At 37.0% G+C, this 20,269-nt stretch overlaps 1 protein-coding gene across 3 annotated transcripts in view; it reads right to left on the reverse strand.

Annotated features, from left to right (window-relative positions):
- Positions 1-20,269, reverse strand: part of cadps2 (Ca++-dependent secretion activator 2) — a 177,274-nt gene that overhangs the window by 122,076 nt on the left and 34,929 nt on the right. For all 3 annotated transcript variants that reach the window (XM_055025422.1, XM_055025423.1, XM_055025421.1), the window contains exons 7-8: positions 15,227-15,338; positions 13,489-13,628 (exon numbers count right to left, since the gene is read on the reverse strand). In XM_055025422.1, coding sequence (XP_054881397.1) covers positions 13,489-13,628; positions 15,227-15,338 — 252 coding nt within the window. The remainder of the gene's footprint in view (positions 1-13,488; positions 13,629-15,226; positions 15,339-20,269) is intronic.

The raw sequence follows: 20,269 nt of genomic DNA on the forward strand, positions 1-20,269 counted from the left end.
CATTATAAATGGGAAGAGGGTGGAAATGGTGCCCAAGTTCAAGTTCCTGGGTACCTACATCAGTGAGCTGAACTCTAACCAACTCCACTTCAGTGACCCACACAACAGAACTGATCTCTTAGTGCTGGAAGACATCTTTGGGTTTTGGGCTGCTGTTTTTGCAACAACAAATTTGAGGTATGGACATTTTTTTTCCAGACTCACCAAGCGGTTTAAATGGACATTATTAGTCCTAGAGACTATCTAAATCACAAATGTTTTTGTGTTCACCCATTAGATAATATAATTGTTCACTGCATAGGATAGATGGATTCATCATACACTGAGCAGAATGTTGAAGGAAACTGGTAAATGGCATATTAAAAAAGGAAGGTTTGGCATGCATCAGTGGAAACTGTCCCACTGACTTGACTGAAACTGCTTTTGTTCAGATATCAAAATTTTTATTTAGTTCAACACAATCTGAATTTAAATGGACTATCAAATCTAGGCAAGAAAAACAAAAACAAAATGAAATAGATCGATGGGAAGATCTCTTTCTTCAGCATTGCTGTCGGCTTTTAAAGAAAAGGCCTTCATTCAAGGCTGTGGTGCAGCTAGACAAATAATCTGGGCCATTCCATGCAACTGTGGGTTAACTTGTGGCAGCACGATAATGGAGAGATATATGGGGCTACAATGAACATGTCTATTTATCTTAATATATATTGTTTAAAACACATAAACACATATTTATGCACACACACTATATCTATATATATACACATACGCACACATACATATATATATATATATATATATAACACACACACATTTATGTATGTTTTTAATCAGAACAAAAATATCTTGCAGAAAGAAAATCTAACTTGGCTACAAATAAACACTTAAAAAATTCACTGATGCTTAACAAATCCAGTGGAAAAAGCCAGTTTGTAATAATGTAATCTATGTGGGTTTTTCTTGAAATGTCTTCATCTGTTCTGAATTTCTTCCAGTTTTATGCTTTTCAGTAACAAAATGTGGCAAGCACAAAAATAAGTCTGACTCGTTTATAAAGGAGAAAAAATTGTATTCTGACATTTTCTAATTTATTTGAAATATTCTACACGAAGATTATCTTTATTTTAAAACATGAGGCACATCATTTTAACCTCCAATAAGAAACGAATAACCTAAAGCCTCTCTGGTAGACTGATAGTGCCCCCTGGTGGAGCATCCTGAAAACTAAGCGTGGCTCTTTCGGTATTTTTTTTTTTTTTGCTGGTTTTATTCTCTCTGCAGCCAACAGCTGATTTCAGTCGGTGCCACTTATTCCATCAGTTCAGGATTCATATTCCACAGAGTAGAGTCAGCAAAAGCAATATTTCCCAAGCCTGGCCCTCAAGGCACACTGTCCTGCATGTTTTCAATGTTTCCCTGCTTGACAATTGATTCAGGTGACTGCGATTCAGCAAAATCAGTTGAAATCAGGTCTGCTGAAGCAGGGAAATACCTAAAAAAAAAAAACAAAGAGCAGGGCAGTGTGCCTTAATAGCAAGAGTTCGGAAACGCTGAGCCAAAATATTCTGGAGCAGACAGCAGCAGAACTCCATCAACATGAATTCTCGTGCCGCACTCAAAAGAAAAACAAACCAACCAACAACGCTTCTGACAGAAATCATAAAACATGATTGACATTCAGGGTTTCCCCCAGAAAACTTGCTAAGCCCAGTGATCAGCATACAGAGGCAGTCCACTGGTAGTCCACCGTGTTTTTGTATTAAAAGTTAAGTAGGCACGAAATGTAAAAATATTACTATGTAATTAAATGTGACTGAAAAACGCCAGTTAAATGATAAGGTTTAACCTCCCTTTCTACAATCCACATCTATTTCACAAAGTCAATTTGAGCCTTTTCTTAAACAGTCTCATGCTTGAACTTTGCTTCAACCTCCTCATGTTGAACAACCCCCCATTCTGTATGTTTGAAATTCATCAGTCAGCAGATCTAAGAATTTCAAAAAGCCAGAATAAATAAATACAACTTTTTGCAATACAGCAATTCAGGTAAGATATTAACCCATTTAATCCCAAATTTTTTCCAGCCATGAAAATATTAGAATCAAATGTCATTTATAGCCATTTGATCAAATCAAGGGGAAATAATTTTAAAAAATTGTGGAAGTTTGTGTTTCCTTACAGTGTGTTTACTACCTGTAAGGTAAGCAGCGGCTCTGTGAGCCCGGTGTAAAATATTCACTACATTAATATACCCAACTATTTCTGTTTGCCAGTTAAGTACAAATTACATTTTTGTACTAGTAATGTGTGATTGTTTTGGAAAAGAAAACAATTGAATGATAACAGTGTGTTTACTGCCTGTAAGACGGATGAAATAAAGGTGCCAAAATCTCCCCATAACGAAGAGCCCTGTGTCTGAGTCCTCTCTTGCATGGAACACATCCCACCTTCACACAACAAACACAACACAGAGTCCATAGGGTGTCTTCCACCCAGGGTGGGAAAGCCAGAGTTACAGTCACAATTGTGACCAGTGGAATAATATGGTGTTTTTACTAAGATGAGCAAAAAGTGCTTTTTACAAATTGAAAAGATAATAAAAGGTGAGCATTGTTTCTTTCTTTCTTTGTATATATCTTTCCGCAGTATTACTTTAGTGCAACATTTGCTCTGTAAAGTACAAATTTGACAATCTGTATATTCCAAACCAAGGTTAATTTGAGTGCTTGAATGTTTATGTATAATTATATTGAACTTCAGTCAGTTGTAGTGTTCTGTTATTACATTAACATAGATCATAAAGATAACATCTATAGTAGAGTCCATCATTTATATTACTGAAAATCTTGAACATTTGTAAGTTTAACTATCATATAGTAATAAACTTAGTCCAGGGGCCTTCAACTCCCGGGATTGAGGGTTGGTGTCAGGCGTCTTTTCCATATGTCTCTTCTTCAATACACCTGAATCAGATGATTAACAGGACTCTGGAGAACTGGACTGCATACTTAGGAGGTCATCCATTTAATTCACACTTTGTTAACTTTAAGGACACACCTGAAAATTCTGAAAGTTGCTCGATACTGGACCCCAAGGCCTGGAATCAAAGGCCAGTTGTACAGCTTCTTCTCATACAACTCAGGCAGAGTTGTACGAGAAAGAGAACAATACCAAAGTCATTTGGTGACTTTGGTACTGTTCAATTTTGGGTAATTTCATCCCCTCTTTACTTTCTTGAAGCACTCAATATGCAATAAAGCCTTGAATTTCTCACAGGCATGGGTGGTGCAAAAGCAACATCTCTGGAAATGATTCTTGCATTGACTGACCAGTAAGTGTTTTGGTCACATCTTGAAGAGAAGTGTTTGAGATTTATTCCCATGACCTACTGACTTTGTGCCAAACCTTTGCATAAGATGGACCTTCTCACAACCCATGAGAAGGTCATCGCTCCTACAACACATTTGTAAAATAATATTTAAAAGGTAAATGGCTTGCAGTTGTATAGTTCTTTATCAAGTCCAAATGATCTGAAAATGCTTTCACCACATTTAGTCATTCACCCATTCACACGCACATTCACACACTGATAGCTGTAAGCTACTATATTGTAGCTACAGCTTCCCTGGCATAGTTTGTCAGAAGCAAGGCAGTCACACCCTGGCACCACAAGGTCCTCTGACTACCACCGGCAGGCATGGCAGGTGAATAGTCCTCTTGATCAAGGCCACAACGACTGACATTGACAAAGTGGGGGTTCCAGGAGGCAACCCAACAATTACAAGATCAACTCTAACCTCCTAAGCTACAGTCACCCTATTTACGAGTGTGATTTTGAGATGGGCCACCACCACTACTTGACTCTGTACCTTGAGGGTTTTGGTCATGAAGGTCTACACCTCTCATGTGCTCATTGATCTATTTGACATCAGTCTCTGTGTAGTTCTTTCTCATATTTTTTTCAACTAGGAAAATATTGTTGTTTTTCAAGTGGACCAGTAGTTTTTCATCTTGTGTCAGAACCTCATCTGGATCCTCTTTAGTTTTAAAGGGTACATCAAAGAGACAGTTTTCCTTTCGTCATAAACTTTGTAGATGCTAACAGAGTGCCACGTGACTGGTGAAGGGGGAGATCATCCTCTTTTCCCATGAACTGATCATATGCATTCAAAATCGGGCATGGATTATCCCTGTCTAAACCACCACTACCAAAAATTTGGAATTGGAAGAATATGGTATGTCTTTAAAAAAAAAAAGCACACCTAGGTCAAATGTATTGACCCATCGGTCACTATTGTGACCGTCAACATGTTTACACATCCTGCTCACACACCAAACCAATTTTTCTAAATGCAAAGGTGAATATCATAACTAAACCCTCTAAAGATGATGTGCACCAAAAATCTTTGTCGTATGTTTATTTAAACATACATTACTAGCCTCTCCTTTGGGAGGTTTGTTGCAGTCTTCCTCTCACCAAGGTGCAACTAAGATATAAACAGCTCTATTCATGTGATAATTTATTCTAGACATTTGGTACTGCATCGGTATTATCCAAACTTTCAATATTTACTGAACATTAACAGAAAATTTAATCAGTAAGGTTTTAGGAGTCCTTGAAAGTGAAATGAATTTCTTGATCACTATTGTGACCGGTGGGTTTAAATGGGTTAATTCGCGAACCATAGAGAATAGATGTTGCCTGTGAAGCAGATTTTTCTTTAAAGAGAAAATGTTTTATTTGCATTATACAGTGTTCTTTTATGCATCACATAAATGTAATTGTATCATAGTCAATATGTTTTTCCGTGCAGCTGCACAGGGTGTACAAACTAATTTAACAAGATGCGTCTGCTGAAATTACCCAGATGGGTCGTCTGCGAACTTGCTGTTCCCAGACCTTCAAAGCAGTTGTCCTCGAAACCTCCACCAAGTCTATTTGAGAGAAAGAGGACTCGTCTGACGCTCCACTGGGTTGGATAAGCCTCGACAGGATAAAGACAGAGCTCAGAGGGGCAGGCAGCAAAACATCTTAAGGTTTGTAGGTCTATTAATTTAGACTGAGTTGTAGGTCTGTCAATTCAGACCGAGTCCTGTAGGTCTATCAATTTAGACTGAGTTTTGTAGGTCTATCAAATTAGACTGAGGAATTAGAATAAACATTGATAAACATTTTAAATTGTAGGAGGTTTGTAAAATTAGAGAATGGGACTTTACTTCTCCAAGGAGCCTCATAAGGAAACTTCAGATTATGTGGGTCCATGGGTCCATTGTAGAAGACATTATTTAAAAACATGGGGAATCACGTATTCAGTATTTGCCCCAATGGCATAATAAATTTGGATTTCCTAAACATGTCATTTGAACCCAAGATTTTGATAGAAAATTGCTGCTATAGAAACAGATGCTGAAACATAAAAAAATATATATAACTCACTCAACCATTTACAAATAATGCAAGCACACACAGATGCACTCAGAGTCTGAAAACAGTAATAAAAAAATAAAAAAAGTAAACAAGCACAACAACACAAATTTCATATGGTTCAGAAAGCTGAAGAAAAAAAATAACATGAGAAATCAGCTGAACAAGATAAGAAAAATAAGAAAACTAATGACTGTCTTTCTCTCTTCCCAACATGTCAACCCGCTGTGACGAGCTTGCTCCCAGCAGCACCAACAAGTTCACCTAACGTCACTAAGCTCTATCCAGCCCTTCCACCTTACCAACCATTAGCCTCACCAAGGAAAAATCCTTCATTGATGACTATTATCCCTATGGCCTCCAACCAAAGTCCGAAGAAGAAACAATGCGGCCTCTGGAAGGGTGTGGAGGACAAGGATGTTTTTACCCCAGTTTCTGAAAACAACAGGATATTCTACAAAAACTGCCTGAGTTGCCACCACAAGTCATGCCAGCTGCTTCGTCTGATCTTCAGTGTCTCATGTATAAATCATAAGGTTGAAGAAGCCCAACTTCACAATTCTGCCAACTCACCCTGCTTCATCAGGCTGGCCTGAACATCCACAGCCACAGCCAATATAGTATGGACAGCCTGATGTGATGTTTATTTTATCTGTGGACAGCAAGGACATTGGGCCAGAGACTGCTTCCAGAGACGATTTAGACCACAACCAGGTGGCCGGAGGCTGCAGAGGACAAGGAGGAAGATTTGATGGCAACCAGGGAGGCTTCCCCAGGGGGGACGAGGCTTTCCTTTAAAAGGTGGATTTACATGACATTGTGAAGGGTGCCGTTGGAGCAACCTCCGGTTCAGCATAATCGCAAGTAGTAACACACACAGCACATATGTGAAATATACAATTGAAGCACATAAAATCTTACCCATGCTCACTGCGGTTGTTGCAGGTACCCATCTAAATTTTCTTGTAGATTGTGGGGCTATCCAAATAGTTTTTTTGCAGTATGTTGACGATTTACTACTGGCATCTCACCATCATGATTTGTGTGTTTCTGAAAGCATGAAATTACTCAATTTTTTGGCAGAAAATGGCCATAAAGTCAGAAAAAGCTAATTGTAGTATGTGCAGCCTTCTGTGACTTTTCTGGGTCATGTGATTTCCCATGAAAAAAATTGTAGGCATTTCATTCCAAGTTATGCTGAGATTGAAAAACCTCTGAGAGAAATATGAAATGTCATAATAAGGGATTATTAAAATTATTAATGAGCTCACACGTTACATGGATTGAAGTTGCTCTGACGTCATTCGAAGCGCTGAAAAAACACCTGCAGAAAAAAAAAAATCACTCTGGGATTTTTTCCCGATCTTTCCTGAATGTTTTACACAAATGGTTAGATGAGAAGGGCTTTTTTCTTTTGCTCCAAAAACATGGTGATAAATTGAAACTGGTCGCCTATTTTTAATCCAAATTAGATCCTGTAGCAGCCACATTGCCACATTTTTTTTTTTTTTGCGCGGTGGCAAGTGCAGAAAGGGCTCTTATGGCATCTCGAGACATCGTGGGTTATTCTAATCTGATTTTGTATGCTTCCCATGCTGTCATACTAATTTTGAATGAGCAGAAGACAGCGCACCTGTCTGCTGTCAGATAGGCTGCGTTATATATGCGTTGGTATACCATATAATATTTTGGTTGCATTTAAATTGAACAGAGAGAAATTCCTATAACATACAGATGTAATAAATTTGAACTTGGAGAGATTAAAAGACCTTTAGTTGTCCAGGAACTATTAGTTATAACAACACAGTTTTATTGTTTAAATAATGAAGCGCTTCAGCAGTGACATGATAAATTAGTTGCTGTAATTCTAAATTATATTTAGATGTCTTTTGTATGTGTACACATAGCCAAACTTTAAAACCGGATCCTGTATGTTAGAGTTGAATTCAAACATTAATTTATGTTGTTGAAAGGAAATTTAAACTATTTGAAACTTCACGTAAATTTGGCCATTTCAATTTAAGAAAATATGTATACAAAATGAGGACTGACTGTAAGTCTTTGACTGCAATGCAAATTTGACTGACTTTGAATTCTGATGGCATCCAACGTTTGTTTGTGTCCATTTCTAGTTGGAGTGAATGTTTTGTGTTTAATAAACATTGTTCAAGAGATTAGGAAAAAAAAAGGAATGAATAATAGTAACTGATTAATTTCATTAAACTAACATGTGCATGCGAAGAAAACAAAAACACAATCTATAAATCCGTTTGCAATCCTATTTGCTGGATTTCCCAAACATTGGAATGGGACCACCGATTAAACCGGGAATTATTTTAACAACATGTAATGACAACATGATTAACTACTGTATTTCTCTAACAGATCAATTAAAGACGGAAGGCCTAAGGAGGACGACCTGTGCCAGCGAGCAAACTATTACGTAACCTACAGCCTGGAGATTTTGTGTTTCTTTAAAAATTTCAGGAAGAAGAACTGATGACCACAGTGAAGGTTGTGGATTTTCTTAAATCCATCTGGGTCCACGCCAGCCACTGGTGAGAAGTTCACTGGGAAATCGGAGAGGACCAGCCCAGAATCCCACCAAGGGGATTCCAACAAAGTATCCCTGAAAAAACAGGGGTACCACCGACGGCCCACTCAGTAGGTGGTCTACCTAGCTGAGGCTGCATTGACAACATGGTCGGAATGGGACATCGCTGCAGAACAACATCCATGTGGATGACGGATGCCATACTTTAAAACCCCTTTAAAGTACTTTAAATTCCCCTGATGTTGAGATTGAGTTTATTTTGCAGCACCCAAGGTTTTCTCATTATCCCAACTACAAATAAATTGACACTTGCTTTTGATTTTTATTTTGTTTTTGTATTATTTAGAAGTGTAACATTTTCCCATTTTCAGGTTTTCGCTTTGCTTAATATCACCAGAGGACAAAACACTTGCTGAAACATTCCTGTGATGTTTATATTCTGGATCATTGCTTAATAACGAATGTAGACTGATGTTTTGTGTTTCTCAACTGTCTTGTAGCATTGTTTACTTCATTTTATACTTGCTTCATTTTATAATTTCTAGGTTTCCTTTACTTAGTTATTTCTTTGCTACCCACAAGAAAAAAAAGGGTGAAGTTGTGAAGTAGATTTTTCTTTAAAGAGAAAATGTTTTATTTGCATTATACAGTGTTTTTTTATGTATCACATAATTGTAATTGTATCATAGTCAAGATGTTTTTCCGTGCAGTTGCAGAGGGTGTACAAACTAATTGAACTGAAGTTTGCTGAAGTTTTCCAGAACTTCTGGGAATTTGCCGTCTTTCCCGTGGCCTTCCCTGCACAGCGATAGTGTTTAGTTTTCGCATCCCGTACACATGATAGTGAATGAGCGTACAAAGTTTAACTATTCCGTCTGTTTTCCTTTGTTTTGTCCTTGAAGATTAAATCTCCACCTCTGTTAGCTGAGAGAGAGGTGTTTGTTAGAGCAGATTTAGATTTTCGCCTACTGCAGTGTATTTTTGCTCTCCATGTATTGTTTTTGCTCCCTGACGTTTGTCTAGATCTCAGTCTCTGAATTGTGCACTTCACATGTCTTATAATTCATGAAATATTTTGCTTGAATAAAAACTTATTGGCTTCTAGACAGCTTCATATGTTTCTGAACATATTTAATGTGAGGTTTGCAGCAGATTTTACGATAACACCCAAAAATGTTTGTGTTAAAGCTAAAGCAGTGCTGAAGTAAAAGCTGAAGTGGGTGCTGCTAAAGCAGTGCCAGAGTAATGCTGTAAATCACTGATCTAAAAGCATACCAGATTTTTTAAAGTAATATCAATTATCAATTAGATCATATTCTTAATATTACTTATTGTCATATAAAAATGTGCAATATCATTTCTGTTTACAATTTCTAAGAATTTTCTTAAAATATATCCAGATACTTTTTAGATTTAATTTATACTTCAGCAGTTGCATATTTTGCAAATTCTCTAAATAATGTTTTCTTTTTTGGAGACATATTGCATTAAAATCAGTTTTTATCTCTGAAATCTCTTAAAAGTATTTATCCAACCAGCTGGGTTATAAAAGTATCTAGGATAAATTCTTCCACTTCTTTGCACATAAGGAAGCACCAAACATTCCATTCAGGTGAACTACATAAGTTCGTCAGAACTGGCAATGAATTTGTGTGATTTGATAAATGATTAATAAATGAAGTCTTGTTTGTGAGTGTACCAAGCATTAACCTATAACAATTGTGTGTGCGGGTGTGTATGTGTGAGTGTCAGATCTGCAACAGAAACAGTAATAGCTTCAAAAGGTCAGATTTGCTGCCACCAAGTGGTTATAACTGAGGGTTACACACCATACTTTGTCTCCATTCTGACATTTCATCTCACCATTACTTTGCACACAGAAACATAAACAGCTGAAAACAGCTGAAACATAATTTTTACCAAATTCCAGGTCTCAGCAAAATGCAGCTAAGCGTGGCTGTAACCTCAAATGTGGATTGAATGTGGCAGAAAAAACCCAGAGATGTTAATTTATAGAAGCCTTGTGACATTTTTGATTCAAAAACACTTTCATTGAGGAGTTACAAAAAAATTTCTCTATCATGGCAAGAACAAATTAAACATAATTATGAATCAAATATGCAACAAAAACAATAATTCACATTAAGAATCTTTTTGAACCTTAAATAACTACTTTTAAAAAGTAATTTCAGCCAGTTATAATTAGAAGTCCTGGACATAGTTCATGTTTCTGTTTCTTTTAAATAAATAATGTTTGATGTCAATTATATCAAAAAAGTTCCAGTTTAGTGAGTTATATTCTACCTTATGTTTTCTATGGTTTGGGACACATTTTGGGCAGAATCATGGATGTTTTCATTATGACAGCTAACAGTAGACATGGTGGTGTGCGTCTGCACGCAGCCAGAGATACACACACAATCAGGATTTGCAGCAGGAGGATTTCCTTTAAGGATGTTAAACAAACATGAAACAAAAAGAAAGAGTTGTGAAAGGCTGCTAGAGTTTGCCCCGCTACCCAATGTTAATGGGGATCAGAAATTGTTTGGAGCCTTTGCAATCCACTTAAAAGCTGTTGTGCACGAGAGGATGCCACCCAGAGGAACAACAACTGAGGGTTGGACCTTTACTATTTGACCTGCTTTTGGTGGTCTTATCTTTTAGGAAGGATTTGGCTTTTTTTTGGATTTCGGCGTAAATCAAAATCAAAAAAATATTGGAAAATATTTTCAGAAAGTTTTCTCTCTTTTTGTGAGAGCATGGGACTTCATTATAGACTTAATTCTGCTTAAATGAAATAGTTTTGCTGTATTTTTGGTGATAAGCTGAGTTTTTTAAGTCTGAACTGATATTATTTTGAGGTTACTGCTAACGCTAAGCTGTTTATTACTGATGGGCCAGACGACACAGACACCTCGGCACATGCGCCGAACAAAGAAGATGAAACCCCATGTCGATGCGCGTATCACTAAGGACAACTACGTCACCAATACAATTCCCGTGTCATTTGAATGTTGTGCACCAAATTATATTGATGAGGGAGATTGTGACAGCTGTCCCTGCTGTCACAGAATAAGGGTAATTGTTTTCTGTTTTTCTTTAATATTACTTTATATATTTGTTGGAATAGTTTAGATTTTTATTTTTGTTTTCATTAATTTGACCAATTTAGTTAACTATTTGTAGTGCACCCATTTAGTTAACTTTATTTGTCAGTTCTTTATAATTTTTGTTAAATGCACTAAATTTCTTTTGTTTGGCTGTAGCTCCAGTTTCCCCTGGAGCTACAGGTGGAATTAAGATGATTTCCAGCTGATGCCCTCTGGCGGTCAACTTCCCAGTGGGCCATTCCATCTGCTCGCCAGGGGAGGGGGAAATTTGGTTTTTAGTTTAGTTTCATTATTTCTTTAATGTTTGTTTCTTTTGAAAGTTAGTTCAGTTCTAATATTTATTTAATTTAAAGATTTAGTAATGTTTCTCTGTATTTGTTTGGTTTTTTTGTGTGTGTTTAATTATCTATTTTGTTTAGTAGTGGTTTGATCACCCACTACTTAAGTTCTCTTCATGTCTTGTTAGTTAGGTCAGTTTTTTGTTTGAGTTCTTTGTGTTACTACCTAAGTTGTAGTTTGTTATGTTAACCTCAGTTTTGGGCCCGATTTATCATTTTAAAATTATTTTTGGATTTTTTGTAATAAATTAATATTTCTTAGAAACGCCACAAATTTGTGTTGGAGGGGCTGTAATCAAATTGGGGATCACACTCACATTTTTTGGGACTGCCCAGTGCTGATTCCATTTTGGCAGGGGATTCAGACAGAAATCAAAAAAATATTTAAGTTTACATTACCACTGAACTCACTGCATTATATACTGGGTTTGACCTTAAGAGAAGATAAAAAGGAAGCCCAATTATTACAGATTCTGTTACTGGTAGCAAGGAAAATGATAACTCTTTCCTGGCTAAAGCCCTTACCTCCCACCCTTCAACAATGGAAAGAAAGATTGAAGAATGTGTATATAATGGAAAAGATAACAGCAAAACTTCATGTAAAAACGGACACCTTTCTGAGTATATGGACCCCAGCTATTTCCCACCTTGGATGGCCACATGGATAAAGATGTTAATGGGTTATAAAAAGATGTGTTAGCCCCCTTTGTATATCTTTTTTTCTTAATGGAATACACCGGATATGTACACCTCCCTTTCATGTGACGAGGCCTTTTGTAAGGAATGTAAATTGTCGAAATGGAATTAACTGTTTGCTGAGCACCCCCCATCCTTTTTTTTATTATTATTTTTATTTATTTTATTTTTTTTATTTCTTTTTGTTTCTTTCTTTCTCTTGTGGTAATATGTAAGCGCATGTATAAATGTGCACATGCATATATGTTGGATTTATAATATTGTTAAATAAAGAATGTTAAAAAAAAAATCATATTTCTTTTAAACTTTACTCAATACTCTCTGGCTGGTTTGTGGGAAATCCTCACAGAGGTAGTCTCGACATGTTTGTGGGTTTTGTTGGGTAGAGATAGTGTTCTTTGCTTTTTGGCTGGTATTTGACTACCAGCATGGATCAATAAAGGAAGAGGAAGTTTTCTTCAAGTGGGATAATTTTGATTTTATCATGGAAAATAATAGTTATTCTGTTGTGATTTCCACTTTTGATAAGTTTTCTTTTGGATTATTTAAATTCTTTTCAATGTGATATTTGAGTTATTTTGGATGGATTAACTTTTATTCATATTGTAGGTGAAAAATGTAGGATTTGCTCCCAAGTTTTGTCTTACTGTAACCGGAGCACTTCCACAATCCTGAGGTATCAAGGTGCCTGACATGAGGGGGATTAACCGATTAACACTCCCGTCTTTATCAAATTTGCCTGCAATAATTTTCTAAATCCAGCAGATGTCACTGTAAGTGACAGGGCAACACAGTTTCAACAGTGTTGACACAGTTTGGGAAATGTGCCACACACCCAGTGAGGCCTCATCTGCCCATCACTACTCTTTATTCTCATCAATAATCAATTATTGTTGCCATTTGATCTTTTAATCAGTATTTTTAACATACCTTCAACAATTTTCCATATAAAGTATTTTAATATTTATTTAATGATTTTAAGAGTTGTTTTCAAATTTTGCCTGATACCTGGGACAGAAGCCCCTTGCAATATCAGTTATGCTTGAAGTCAAGTTGAATGTTACACAGGTTTCATCTTGCCATGCTCAGGTCCTGCATGAGACTTATCCTTTTAACAGTGGTTTCTAAGAATTTGTAAATGCCAATCTTCTTGTAAGGATAGAGGAGAAGTGTATCTGTCAACATGTCAGACGATTGAAAGATTTTTGTTGGACAATATTAGTTAATGTCGATGTCGATATTCAATGGCTTTGTGTTTTCACAAAATCTGATGTGTGAACAGTCTATTTCCAGCTTGAACATGAGAAACCTATGCAGTAGATAACTTTCCATTACCAATGCAGCCAGACAATGAAACACACTCACCCACTATGTTTCATGTTGGGAGGCTTGTCCATGCGGACAGCCAGTTTGATCATCAGATCTGTGTCCTGGCTGTTCTTAGGGACCGCCATCCGGTGGAACTCTGCCTGCTTTGGACCACTGGTGGTGGGGATCAGGACCACCTGAAAAAGGGTGAAGAAATACAAGCCTTATGCTGGAAAGACTTTATTGTATTTTAACAAGTAAATACTGTGTCATTAGAATTTGCAAGGATCAACATGTTCAGATCATAGATGAAAAGCTATACTCTTTAAAATACAAGTGTTTTCTCTGGTTAATTGCTCTATTGTTCTTTTTGTACGTTTCTGTACATTGAGTATGGTGAATCGAATTGTTCTGCTGATCTTCACTGTTTTTAGGATGGAGAAATGCCAGTTTGTCTGGAGTAAAACTGGAATAGGCTACTGTAATACTGAATTAAAACAATACTCTGCTCTGTTCTTGGTGAAATATTTTTTACATTTCCTCTAAAGTGTACCTGTTGTTTCATTACGCTAATTTTTGAAAGCATGTTATCTGTAAACTTTGGATGTATTGACAATTTGTACCATTCTGTAATAGTATATTGGCAATGTATTCTTGAAAAATGTGGGTGAGACTTTATTTGATGGGGTGTGCATAACACTGACATGACACTCATAAACATGACACCTGTTGGGAACATACCAACAGGTGTCATGAAGTGTCATTGGATAGATAATGCCATTTGTAATGAGAAGTTGCTTTGAAAGTTGGATGACAGGTGTTATGTCATGTTTATGTTGGCATTATGTCAGTCTTATGCACACCCTATCAAATAAAGTGTTACCAAAATGGTAATTTATTGAAAGCACAATGTAATTAGTTTCACCTGGAAAGTGTGTTGTAATTGATCCTTCTGTGTTCCGGTAACCTGATGTGTTTGCAGTACTGTAGTGTATATGAAGCATGTAATGTACAAAGTGGCAAAGCGGAGAAATAAAAAATTTGAAGTAACTGAAGTAAAGTGTATGTCATTAGCAATTATAGTAAACCAAAAGTGTAATTGTAGCATACTGTAATAACACTACCAATATATAAAATATGTAATGCCAATATACTTAAAATACATTCTAAATGTATTTTAAATGTATTACATAAAAAGCAACATACTTAAAGTATACTGTCACTTAAGTTGTCCAAAAAAAGTATGCTGAAATATACTTACTACACTTTAAATTGTGCTTTAATACAATTTAAATACTACTAAAGAAAACTGAACATAAAATGAGTTGTTCCAAAATGTCATTCTTTAAGTTAACTAATCCTAAGTGAACTCGAAGTATACTTCATGATTAGTCTGGCTGAAAATATGCTCATGTTAAAATTTAACATACTTAGTATAATAATTTTTCACCACAGTAGTTTGGTTTTGCTGTTGGTTTAGCAAGTTTACTTTAAAGTTTTAACTAACAGAGCAGAGTTGCACACAATATCGAAGAAATCTGTTACAGATATTTTGGATACAAAACTTGGGAGGGGAAAGAGGAGACACTGCAGGCCAGTGACTAAATGTAGATTAATCTCATCTCTTAAATTGCAATACAGTAATATTGCAAGTGCACATTTTCCTGTGCTGCCTTTTTTCATGGAGAGAAAAAAATCCAATAATAATTCCAATCCTTAGAAAAAGCAACTAATCCAACTCAGCCATCAGTGGTAAATTCACAAGTATTTATTTACATTTAGATTTTGAACTTACCCTGCCCAGTTCCTTGTCTTCCAGAGCCAAGACACCAGTACTTTCTATAAAGAGCTTTACTTTAACCAAAGGCAAGGGATGAGTTGTAGAGAAGTCTCCCTGAGTACCCCATCTACAAAACACCAAATTAGAAACTATGAAACAATAAATATGATGAAAAATGGTGATCAAACCAACATCAAAAACTTGTATTCAGACCCATTTAAATTTTTCACTCAGTTTTATTGCAGTCACTTGCTAAAATCAAAAAAGTTTATATTATTTCTCATTAATGTACACTCGGCATCCTACCTTAACAGACAATCTTGCATCATGTAGTACACAGGTGTCAAAGTCCAGTCCTCGAGGGCCGGTGTCCTACAGTTTTTAGATGTGCCACAGGTACATAATGCTGGAATGATGTGGCTTAATTACCTCCTCCTTGTGTAAATCAGTTCTCCAGAGCCTTGCTAATGACCTAATTATTCTATTCACGTCTGGTGCAGCAGAGGCACATCTAAAAGTTGCAGGACACCAGCCCTTGAGGACTACATCGGGGGAGTTTGACACCCCTGACGTAGTATAACAAAAAATAGAGACCCCTTAGACGCATTGAAGGCTTTTGACTCAGTCAGATGGTTCCTTCTTTAAAACACTGCAGTGGAGCAGAGGTAAAGCACAACCCACATATTGAGGCTGCAATCTTCGTGGCGGTGGTTGCAGGTTCGATTCCCAGCCTGGCAACATTTGCCACATGTATTCCTCCACCCTCATTACTCTCTTTCCTCTAACTACTTTCAAATAAAGGCCACTAGAGCCAACAAAAAAAAAAACATGATGTCCAAGTTTGTGTTCCGCCAAACCCTAATTAATGTGCAACAAACCATCAGCTAAGACAAAACTTAACAGAGATCTATCCCTGTTCTTTAGAGCCATTAAGTCAGTAGATCAGGCAGAGGACAGACATCACACGAGTTCAGTTGGCATCTGGGGAACCAAAGCTGTCGCTGTGTGTAGATAATTTATTGTTAGTAGTGGTGTGCTGGCAACTAATAATAATTGGCCAATTTTCGTAAAACAGTATATGATCATAATCCCATTTCACTGTCTTTTGTTGCCGATCACAAAGACGGCAACAAAATATCTCATTCTTTCACCTATATCACATTCTTTTCAGACTTCAGAAGTCAGTGTGCAGCTTATCTCCTCCTTTCCTTCTCACTGCGCAGCAAAGTCTAAGCCCTGTCATGTGAAACTTTAACGCTCTGAGAGTGAATGGGAAAGTTTGGGTCTTGCAACGGAAAAATACATTAGGGGTGAAGAACCAAAATACATCAACACAACAAATTTAATGACATTTAAAAAACAAGCTCTTGATGGAGTATAGTGAGTTATAGAAGCTGATTGCAGAAAAAAATGACATCCGGCCAGACAGCAAGAAAAGCAGTGCACAAACTACCAACACTCACCCGGATGAGCATGACATTCAGAAAACAAATAAACCAAAAAGTTATTTAAAGTTATCGGGCTAGCGGTGTAATAGGTTGGGTTCTGCTCTCACTGTTGTACTGACACTAAACGGCACAGAGACATAATATGTTGCAGACTTGGATAGTCACACCGGAAGCAGCAAGCAAAAAGACAATCACTAGAAAGTGTCTAAAATATCAATTCATTAATATGAATTGATATTCACATTAATGGATATTAATTCGTTAATATGAATTGATATTCACATTAATGAATATTAAGTGCCAATGTCGGCACTGGAAATCTTGTTAAAGTTGAGGGTTGCGTAGATTCCACTGAATACCAGGGATTCTTTAGAATAATGTTCAAGAATTAGTTGTGAAGTTCTGATGGGGATGGATATTTTAACCGGACAATGATCCAAAAGACAGTACCAAATCAACTTTTTTAAAGCAGAGAAACAAATATTCTGTTTTGCAATGGCCCTCTCGAGTCTGCAGACCTGAAAAACATTGAACATCTGTGGGATGATTTGAAGTGGAGACATTTCATTTGAAGACTGGACTCTGAAAGATAAAACACTGCTGTTAAAGCTTCTGGCAGCAAGGAAAAAAACAATCAATAGAAAATGTCTAAAATCTGAAGTACCTACTATTGATGAATGGTTCAAAATTGTACTAGACATTTACATTCTAGAGAAGTTATTATTCTCTGTTAAAGTTCAAAGGCAATCATTTTTTCAGAATCTGGTCAAAATGAACAAACTGTGAAAAACTTATAAAATATGTCTGTCACATGAAAATTATGTCAAGTTTTATCAGGTATATATCCCGGTGTGATTCTTGCGAACTTACACTCCTGATTGTGTTTTCTCCTCATGTAAGGAGAATGGGATCAAGCTCCCACCACTCACTTTCATTTGGGTATTATAAAATAGTGATGTGGAAACTGAATTGTACACAGAGGAGATTTATATGGAGGAGTATACGTACTTCTCCAAATAAGTAGTTTTACTGAGCCTAGTCTCCATCAGGACTAGGCTCAGTGGGCTATTGTAAAACGCCACACCTGGTCTGAACCCAGGCCTGGCTGGCCAGGTCAGGCCTGCAATGCAAAAGGGCTTTAGGATGTCCTGATAATAAAACTCAGAAAGCTGTGACCTTACTGAACTTCCTCAAGAACATCTACACTTTGATCCACATAACTTGTCTAAACTTTGCCAAATATTGTACATTTGCTTTTTCAAGGAATTTCACCTCCCAAAGCGATTTCAGTCTTGTTACAGTGAGAACAGTCAGAAACTAAAAAGAGTTCACTGCATATCAGTTACACAGGCGGTTAGAGGATCTACAGAAAAGCCAAGTTACCACCTTTTGGTCAGCAGGGTTTCAGAGTTACATTTAGCTTGTCTAATTGACTCTGGTGATTCTTTCAGATGAAAAACAGAGCAAAAAAATCCATTAGCAGATTAAGCATGTGAAAGGGCTTCCTCATCCTTGCATAGTCCCCTGCTGTCTGAACAGACATCTGACAACCACCAATGCCACCAAGAACGCTAAAGCCTAAATGGCAATCACAACCAGACAGAGTAGAACTGATTGATAGTGTCATGGAGGAGAATATGTTGTTGGATGGAATAAGCTGATGATTTGAAAAGAACTTGCAGAGGACGATGAAAACATTATGGAATATAATTCAGTTAAAAAGTTGCTCTTTTACTACACAACGGTAACCACTTTCATCATTATATACGTTATGTTTGTTCATGCATGATCATCCATTAATCCCCTAATTTAAATTGTTTACCTCTTTCTCTGCACTGCAAACAGTATTGAGTTAGTAACATAAGAAGATGGTGTGTGTTTCAACGTCTCCTGACATCTAAATGTTTGGCTTAACCATATAAGCCAAACAATCATATATATAAGCTCGGGTCCTCTACCAGAGGCCTGGGAGCTTGAGGGTCCTGTGCAGTATCTTTGCTTTGCCAAGGACTGCACATTTCTGGACTGAGGTGTCTGATGTTGTTCCTGGGATCTGTTGTAGCCACTGCTCCAGTTTGGGGGTGACTGCCCCGAGAGCCCCGATGACCACAGGCACCACTGTGGTCTTCACCTTCCAGGCCCTCTCCAGTTCCTCCCTGAGGCCATGGTATTTCTCCAGTTTCTCGTGCTCCTTTTTCCTGATGTTGCAGTCGCTTGGCTACATCTACCACAACGGCTTTCCTATGTTGTTTATCCACTACGACAATATCTGGTTAGTTAGCCCTTACCATTTTGTCTGTCTGGATCTGGAAGTCCCACACGATCTTAGCTCTGGCATTCTCCACCACCTTTGGGGTTTGATCTCGGGGTTTCCAGTCCATATTCTGCACAGATGTTTCTATGCCTGCCACTTGGTTATGTCATTCGATGTACGCTTTCCCTGCCAGTATCTTGCACCCTGCTGTTATGTGCTGGACTGTCTCAGACAAGACCTTGGGTCTTGTCTGGTGTGGTAGATCTGGGCCTTTATTGCTCTGGTGTTTAGGGCTTCTCTGGCTTCTCAGGACTTGCCTTATTCATTGGAGGTATATATATATATATATATATATATATATATATATATATATATATATATATATATATATATTATATATATACATATTATATATATATATATATATATATATATATATATATATATATATATATATATAATATGTATATAATGTCACACTTTAAGTTAACTAATCCTCAGTGAACTTGAAGTATACTCATAATTAGTCTGACTTAAAGTATGCTAAGGTATGCTAAAATGTAACATACTTGGTATATTTATTTTTCACCAAGGACGGTATTGGTTGCTCGCTGTCTTTTACTCTGCAGACGCTGAATCAAAAGACCAATGACTGAGATCATGAGTGCCCTGGCATGAGGGCAAGAAAACTGCCTGCCTCACCTCGAGTCTCTTGGTTGCCATTTCTGATCACTCCTCAGCACACAAATCATATTATACACACAGTTGGTAACAACACGGTATATTATATAGATAAGCTAAGCGATGGAAAATCAGTTTGTATATTAAAAGGTTTTTAATTATTGTATTGGCAACATACTGACAGGAGAAACATGCTCTCAACAAGTGGCAGCCAGAACTGGCGCGAGGTTGCGCAATCCAAGGTGAGGCTAAGTTCACTGGTGCCTCACCAGGTTCGCTTCTGAGCATTTGAATGGGAAATTACAAAAATTCAGCAATTTGAAGAAAAATGATAATAAGTGGTAAGGCTAAATGAAAAATAAAATTTATAGTACAAAACACAAGATGAGAATAGCAATATAAATTATCTTTTCATTATATTATTTTTCCATGATGACAGGTGAGGCTCTGTCATTGTGTGAGTGTGTGTGACTCCATAACTGACTGAAGGTAGTATGAAGTGCCTTGCACTTGATAGAGTCATTTACCATATAAAAAGCTTGGCTTGCTTATTTGAATTTTGGAAGACACAAATTATCATAAAAAACTTTCAAAGTTTACAACAGAAGGGCGACTGTTGTTGACCACACACATGCAGACATGATGCGAGGGCGGAGGGAATATTTACACACAAGG

The sequence above is a fragment of the Poeciliopsis prolifica genome, unplaced genomic scaffold (assembly GCF_027474105.1).
Source record: "Poeciliopsis prolifica strain line A6 unplaced genomic scaffold, Auburn_PproV2 SCAFFOLD147, whole genome shotgun sequence".
NCBI lineage: Eukaryota > Metazoa > Chordata > Actinopteri > Cyprinodontiformes > Poeciliidae > Poeciliopsis > Poeciliopsis prolifica.